This window comes from Polypterus senegalus, chromosome 3 (genome assembly GCF_016835505.1).
Source record: "Polypterus senegalus isolate Bchr_013 chromosome 3, ASM1683550v1, whole genome shotgun sequence".
NCBI classification, from domain to species: Eukaryota; Metazoa; Chordata; class Cladistia; order Polypteriformes; family Polypteridae; genus Polypterus; species Polypterus senegalus.
Genome location: NC_053156.1, coordinates 73,757,076 through 73,765,592, shown reverse-complemented (window position 1 = coordinate 73,765,592; position 8,517 = coordinate 73,757,076). Strand labels below are relative to the sequence as shown.

Here is an 8,517-nt window from a genome sequence, read left to right as displayed (position 1 = left end):
GTAGTTCTGTTCACTGTGTCTGGGAACAGTTTGGTCATCATTGCTATCGCTCATTTCAATCAGCTTCATACACCAACAAACTTTCTTTAGCAGTTGCTGGCTTACTTCTTGGAGGACTGGTAATGCCACCCAATGCGATCAGAACTGTTGAAAAATGTTGGTATTTTGGGGATCTCCTCTCGCTGGTCTCTAGCAGCTGTTTATTGATTTTCAGAACTCAGTATAAAACCTAAAGAAAATACACATGATAAGAATAATTATTGTGTAGGAAGCTGTAATGCTATTCAGAATGAAGTTTCAACAAGAATTTCTTCAATGATTTTTTTTTATATCCCTGCATCTATTATGATTGGAATCTAAGTGAAGATTTAAATGGTAGCATCAAAGGAGGCGAAATCTTTACGACAAACAAATGAACACAGAAATGAAGATTCAAGGAAAAGAGAAACAAAGGCGGCAAAAACACTGGCAATCATTGTTGGAGTTTTTCTTTTTTGCTGGTCAACTTCTTTTTTCTGCATAACTATTAACCCTTCTATTAATTTTTCAATCCCTTCATTGCTTTTTGAAATTGGTTACTGGTTTTCCTATTCAAATTCAACCTTTAATTATTTCATCTATGCATTTTTTTTTAAAATGGTTTAGAAAGGCACTAAAACTGATAATATTAGGTAAAATAAATGAAGGCAATTCTTGCAAAGTGGAGCTTTATTCAGAGTAAAATCGTAGAAGAAATTCACATATGTTGTAAAAAAATTGTGTTTTATAGGCACATGATTAATAGATTTTTTTGTATTCTTAAATTAGACAGACGAAAAGAATACCCCAGCAGCACTGGTGTGAAAACCAGGAGCCTTTGCGATCACAGTCATAGTGAGTCAAGGCTTTATGGTTCCCAGTTAACCTGACATACATGTATCTGAACTACTGTATAAAAAAAGGAAAAAAGAACACACGCATAGATATAGGAAGATCATATGCACTCCATCAGATAGCAGATCGGCTGGCATTACTAAACAGTCTGCCGCAGTTGTGCCAACGTTTTACTCCTCAGGAATTACAGATAACAAGAACGCTAACTGCTGCAATCTCCACAATTTTATAGTAGTGTTTCAACATGAGCTTATCTTGCTTAAAGTATAACAGTGAGACAACTGATGCATCATTATAGAATACTGATGCCAAGATAGGTGCACAGAGAATAATCCTTATTATAGATTAACAGGTAAATTTTACTGAATTGGATAGGTTCTTCAAATTAACTTAAACTGCATTAAATATCTAAACATTAGTTATTTACATTAGACATATGCATTTGCAGATCACATTTGTATCACATTTATGAAATAATCACTATGCCGATTCTAAAAAAAAAAAGAACTACTAAAAAAAACAAACAAAACTCTAAGGAAAACATACCTGTTACAGGTTGCAGCAGAAAGCATACTACTTTTAGATATGTAAAGATTCATTTTATTTGTGAAAAATGTAAATGTACAGTACATATTACAGTACTGAATGAATTTTCATACAACTTTAGTTATTGGAATGAAAAACAAAAGACAACATGGTGGCACAGGGGTTAGTGCTGGTGCCTCACAGATCCTGCAATTGATTGTCGTCTGTGGGGAGTTTGCACTTCCCTGTATTTCTGAGGCTTTTCTTCCCACATTCATAAAAAGCTGCAAGTAAAATGGTGACAGTAAATTGGACCTGTGAATGTGTGAGGAAGTGGGTTCTGTAAAGTTGACTGTTCATTGTTTTTGTCATTTTCCTGTTCCCTGTATTTACACTTTGTGTTTGTCATATTTATTTACTATTTTCAAATACAAAACTATATCCTTTACTAAAGAAACAGTAATAAAATGGTTTAGATGTTAGAAATAATACAGTTTTTACCAGAAATACCAGCAGTTTCATTTATCATAAAGTTTGGTTCTGATTTAAAGTTGCACTAAACCTTCCTTGAATATAATGCCTTTTAGTACAGTACTACATATTATGTCATGCTGTAATAGTTCTGTCATCAGAAATAGAAGTAACAGTTTTAAGTATCAATGTAAAACAAACTGCTGTACCTTTATTAGATGATAGTGCTTGCGTTTGTAACACTAGTTATTGAATCTGTTTTGAACTTTCAATTCATTCTTTCATTTTCTATTCTTGTTTTATCCTAAATATTAAATATGTTAGCAAGCATTTCTTTACAAATAGAGGTGGTTATTAAAATGACTTTATATCCTAAAGAAAACTAGATTTATTTCAATTTGTAATTTTTACTTCAGAATAATTTATTATTTAAGTAATTATAATAATACATTTTATTTATTCATAGGTGCCTTTCTAAACACTCAAGGACAGCGAACAATAGATAAAACATACATTATAAATAAAACAAAAAATACAAAATTTAAAATCAGACAGAGCAACTGTAGTCAAAGAGAAAAAGCAAACGAGTTTCTCATTCTCTAATTATCATTAACACTAGAATTACCAAAGCCTACGAAAAAAACTGATAAATCTGTCCCACCTTAAATACCCTTCACACCTCCCCGTCAGCGTCTTTTGTCTTGTAAATGTGTCGATAAGCAGCAAGCAGTCTGCTATCACATCCCCCACCGGCGCACAGTTTTCTCAGCTCAAGTCTGTTTACCTGCGTGTCAGTTACTTAGAGTTGTATAGAGTGAGAAGTCAAGCAAGATGACACCTTTTATAAAAACTATATTGTTATTGGGAACACATGCATTTCATGTGTGTTCCGTGTCTACAACAATCTATGTAAACACATCGTTAAAACAGAAACGTTTGTCATATTTTAGTAGTAATTGACAAAATGTAGACATGAAGTGTATAATGTGTGAAGCGTGAAGTCTAAATATCAAATAAACACTTTCACAATAGGTAAAATATAAAAAAAACAAGTGCACTTTTATACAAGAATATAACCAAAGAAAAAGAAAGCAGGTTACGGTAGACAGTCGCTATAACAGCTTGCATGGTGCAATAGTAAGAACTGCTGACTCCCAATCAAGAGGATGTGGGTTCAAATATCAGCTGCTTCCCATATTTACGGTTTTGAGTGGTGAGCAGCTCTTATTCTTAATATTATACAATAAAAACATACATTTGATTTGCGCCTGTAAGTTATATATTAGCAATAAATGACAACATGTAGACATGAACTGTATAATGTGTGAAGGCTGAAGTCCAAATATCAAATAAAAACTTTCACAAAAGGTGCAAGCATACTACGGCAACATCTGTGGTGCAGCGGTAAGAACTGCTGACTTGTAATCAAGAGGCTGTGGATTTGATACTGGTTGCCTCACAAGTTTTGAATAGTGAGCTGCTCTTATTGTTAATGTTATACAATAAAAACATACATTTCATTTGATTTGCGCATTTAACAGTCAGTGTAAATTTATAGTATTTGTCAAAGTATTTTTCAGTTTTATTCTCACACTCATGCTCCAACAACTCCCCCTAACCCCCACCCAAATACCCAATCTGACACCGTTTTCGGGTAAGGACATGGTATAGCACTTACCATTTTATTTGAAAACAGTGTCAGATCTTCTGCGTGAACAAGACTGGGACTGGAAAAACGGTGGACGTGGCTGTGAGTGGTGTGCATGACTGAGAATGATTGTGGATGCATTTTTTTTCTTTTATTCAGTTTTATTCTTGAGTGTTCACTCTCACCCTGAATTAATATGCCCCTTCTGGTCCATGATGTGAAACCCACACTGACAGAAAAGAGAGACATAGGTATATATGACATTTGGAATAATTCATTTTATGACCTGTAAAGTACATTTCAGAAAACACTGTTGCACTAATGCAACATTATATTCATTTGCATACCTTCATGCGGTTGTAGTCAGTGACCACGTTTTTTTTCCAAATCTTGCCCAGTCTCCACATTTTGGTGCATGGTAGTGTACTTCAGGAGATACAGAGTACAGAATAGTACAGAGAGGTCAGTTCTGTGCTATATACAATCATCAGTTCCCACACACCCAATAGAACGATGGTGCATGTGTTTATTTGATATTTGGACTGAAGTCTTCACACATTATACACTGCATGTCATTATTTGTATAACATGGAAAATGTCTGTGCTTTAGGTATGTGTTCAGCATTTTTTGCCTCGAATTTTCTGTCATCCTACACTTACACAGATCGTTGTAGACATGGAACACTTATGAAATGTATGTATTCCAACAATAATAATATATTATTTACCCAATACAACTCCAGGCACCTAACAACCCTGATAAAGAGACGTGAACTAGGAGAACTTCAGCTGCATCTCTGAGGGGATGGGAGAGTAGGCTGCTTGCTTCTTGTGCTGATTGACACATTTGCAAAACATAAGATGCTGATGGAGAGGTGCGAAGGAATTTAAGGTGACCCGGGATTGCAAGTTTTTTCGTAGACTTCAGGGATTCTAGTGTTAAAAAAGATGGTGTCCTAAGCCAAACCACAGCCACATGGAGAGCATGAAAACATGTCGGAAAAATCTGAAGCATCATTCATATTCACTTTCTGCATTGCATTTGATGCTTTCAGGTTAGGCTCAGGGGCTGTAACGCTCAAATAGATTCATTAGGTTTGAAAGTACTGTGATCAACAGAGAGCATTATACATCCCAAACCCCAGACACAACTAACAAAGCCTCCAGTTGTTGTACAAAAGGTACTTTTATTTGACACACTACTACATTACTTTATATAGGTCAAAGTATTACAGGTGATACAACCAATACACAAAAGACCAGCAAAGAATCCTTTCTTCTCTCCTCCCTCCTTGTCCTCCCCTTCAGGTGAGAGTTGTCTGCTTTGACTCCTGACTCACACAGCCAAGGAGAAGTTAATTTTCATTGTAACTGGGAAACACTGCTGGGTCATTTGGAATGTTAAAGTGATAGGAGAGCAGTTGTGGAGGACCCTAACAGGGCTGTAGTACAAACAAAATCAAAATACAGCCCAGCAGCTGCTTACAAAGCAGTGTTGTCATAGGACTGTTGTCACCCATTGTGCAAAGGATCATACCAAGGGAAGGCAGCCTCCCACTGCCCTTACATTATTTTGACCTCCAGACCAGGAACGGTACCACAAACCAACCCAATTATGACCCCAGAAAATCCAACCATCTGCTACATTAGATAGATCAACAGTAGAAAAACATTTTAAATTATATTTTTGTTTAATTAGCAAATTCTATAGATTGACCAACCTAAGAAAAACTAACGCATCTTTGAAAATTTGTATGTTAATTATACAGGAATTTAAGGTCATTGTCAAATTTTTAAGAATTAAGAAAGTTTTAAAGAAAAAAAATCAGATATTGAGATCATATAATTTTGGCAAGAGTGAACTGATCTTGACTGATGTCCTGGTGTTACTGGTTTGTACAGAGATTCAAAATTCTCACCATTTCTACTTGGGTTCTTCCCTTTGTATTCTGGCTGGTGATCTAGAAAAATATATTGTTAGAATTGATAATCTCTATATACTAGAAAATTATTATAAACACATGTGAAAAGTAGAATGTATATTTTACTAAGCATTAAGATGTAAGTGTTAAGATTAAAAAACTTATGCCTATACATATTTTTTTATTATTCTGTATGAGGTAGAAACCAGAAATAATTAATTAAGCCAAATATTAGACCTGTTGGAGAGCTGGAGAAAGATGGGCCCGTTGCATAGAGAGGGAATATGAACTCTTTGGCTGTAAATTAAAATAGCAAGTGCTGAGAAAGTAGGGAGTAAGGAAAGGCCTTATCAAACATAAATGATGGACAGAGGGAGGTTTTGACACCCCCTCAGTTAAGAAATATTGATAAAATTAATTAGAGGAAACAGTTCTGCAGCAAAATGATAAGAGTCAGATGAGAATATATAATGGCGTGTATGATACGATTTGTAATAAATGTAAAAGATACCTAAGGCTGCTTGCTCGTTTCCATCTGAAGTGAGTCTGTATGTGTCTCTTACAATAAATCTTGATTCTGATGCCCTACCCGACACTCTGAGTGCCTTCATTGGGGTTGGGCGTGTCTGAGCGAGCCTGCTTGAACAGTGACTACCATGTTCCAAGCAAAACAATAATGAAAATTGAACTTTGAAAAAAAGAATGAATGCAAGGAGGGAAGAACTTTCATGAAATGTTGACACTTATGGCTACATTTAAAAAGCATAATACTTCCCAAGGACTTCAATAAGACTTTTTTTAATGATAGGTAATACATTTATTATTTAAAGAAAAAATAATTTTGAAATAAAAATTACAAATTGAAATAAATTAAGTTTTACCTTAGATGCAAAGTCATATTATTAACTAGCTCTACTTGTAAAGCAATGCTTGATAATAAATTTAAGATATGAATGGATGGATGAATGGATGGAAAGTTCAATACAGTTACATACCTGGCATTACCAACGCAAACACTATTTTCTGTTAAAGGTTCAGCATTTCCTATTTTATATTGGTATTTAAATAAGTTATTGTGTATTGCTGCTGATGGTACAATTACAGCATGACATAAAAAGCAGCACTATACTAAAAGGCATTCTTTTCAAAGAAGGTGTGATTTTTAGCAATATTAAATCAATACCAAAGTTCATGATACCAGAAATTGATGACATTGCTTTTGAGTTTATCATGCAATTTCAAATAGAAAATAATATACAGCATTTGCTTTCCTTTTTAAATCCAACCCTGTGAAGTGTTAAAGTCTATCAGAGCAACATTGCACAGGCATTAACCAACTGTACCCATGGCACCTGTCCTTTGCAGGACCCACTCATTCAAACATCCCCAGTTCCAATTTACTGTCACCATTTTACTGACACATTTTATGACTGTGGGAAGAAAAGCCTCAAAAACACAGGGAGAAAGTGCAAACTCCACATAGACAACGATCAGTGCCAAATCTGTGAGGCACCAGCAATAACCAGTGTGCCTTCTGTTTTTCTTTACAATAGCTAAATTTATTTATTTATTTTTTTTGCTGATTCTTTAATAGTATTATTTTTTTCTATCTACAGTACATAGTGATTACTGTATTTCATTATTGCCATTCGGATAGATTCTGTTTAGATATGTACTTTAATATGATCGTCAAATGTTGAAGTCTTAAGTAAATAATATTTAGCTGATTGATGCAGTTTTAGTAATTTGAAAAATTCTAATCATTTCAGTAAAAATCTAGTAATCACGTGCCTATAAATTGTAATTTTTTTTACAATATTTGTCAATTCTTCTGTCTTTACTCTGAATAAAGTTGCACTGAGCAAGAATTGCTTTTATATATTTTACCTAATATAATTAATTTCACTGCTTTTCTAAACCATTTATAAAAAAATGCATAAATGAAAGGATTAAAGGTTGAATTTGTGTAGGAAAACCAGAAAACACATTCAAAGAGTAAGGGAGGGATTGAAAAGTTAATTGCATGGTTAATAATAATGCAGAAAAAAGAAGGTGACCAGCAAAAAAGAAAAGCTCCAACAATGATTGCCAGTGTTTTTGCTGCCTTTGTTTCTCTCTTCCTTGAGTCTTCATTTCTGTGTTCACTTGTTTGTCGTAAAGATTTGGCCTGCTTTGATGCTACCATGTAAATCTTGACATAGATTCCAATCATAATAGATCCAGGAATATAAAAGGAAATTATTGCAGAAATTGTACTTGAAACTTCATTTAGAAGATTATTGCAACTTCCTACACAATAATTATTTCCACCAAGTATACTCTCATTAGGCTTTACATTGAATTGAGCAAAAATTATTACAAATCCGTAAACAGCTGCTAGAGACCAGCAAATGAAAATCATTTTTTTCATAAGGGTGAGTGTAAATTTAGATTTATATTCGAAAGGATGGCAAATTGCATAATAGCGATCAATTGAAATGAAGAAAAGATGCAAAATAGAAGTTACACAAAGTAAGACGTCTATACTACTATGAAATATACAGAAGAGATCCCCAAAATACCAACATTTTTCAACAGTTCTAATCACACTGGGAGGCATTACCAGTCCACCAAGAAGTAAGTCAGCAACTGCTAAAGAAAGCGTCAGAAAGTTTGTTGGTGTATGAAGCTGCTTGAAATGAGCAATAGCAATGATGACCAAACTGTTCCCAGACACAGTCAAGAGAATTACTGCGCATAATGCTAAATATATAACAATATGTATGTTTACCGAGTAGGTTTGTCTGAGACAGGAGTTTTTTATTGATCTGAAACAAAACTGGCTGTTATTTAAACCTGCAGTTTGATTCATGTTGATGAGTAGCATTCAGGAGTTTAATGCACTTGATTTGCTCTTAGCTGGGAAAAAAATAAAATGTCATATTATAGCATCAGTATTTCTAATAGGTTAACTGTAAATGTTAGAATACAGATTACCATGAAAACCTAACCTGGCACAATATTTATATTAAGGTTTTTAATATGTAACTGATAACAAATGTTTTAAAGTTTTTAAAGGATATATATTTTCTTAAAAGT

At 34.0% G+C, this 8,517-nt stretch overlaps 1 protein-coding gene across 1 annotated transcript; it reads right to left on the bottom strand.

The window, feature by feature from the left end:
• Window positions 1-7,276: 7,276 nt before the first annotated feature.
• Window positions 7,277-8,290, bottom strand: LOC120526517 (trace amine-associated receptor 1-like). The gene has a single exon (XM_039749682.1). It carries the CDS (start codon window positions 8,288-8,290, stop codon window positions 7,277-7,279), a length of 1,014 nt encoding a protein of 337 aa, XP_039605616.1.
• Window positions 8,291-8,517: the final 227 nt, after the last annotated feature.

Excerpts from the sequence above, each read along its gene's own strand:
- LOC120526517 (XM_039749682.1), bottom strand. The coding sequence starts at position 8,290 with ATGAATCAAACTGCAGGTTTAAATAACAGCCAGTTTTGTTTCAGATCA.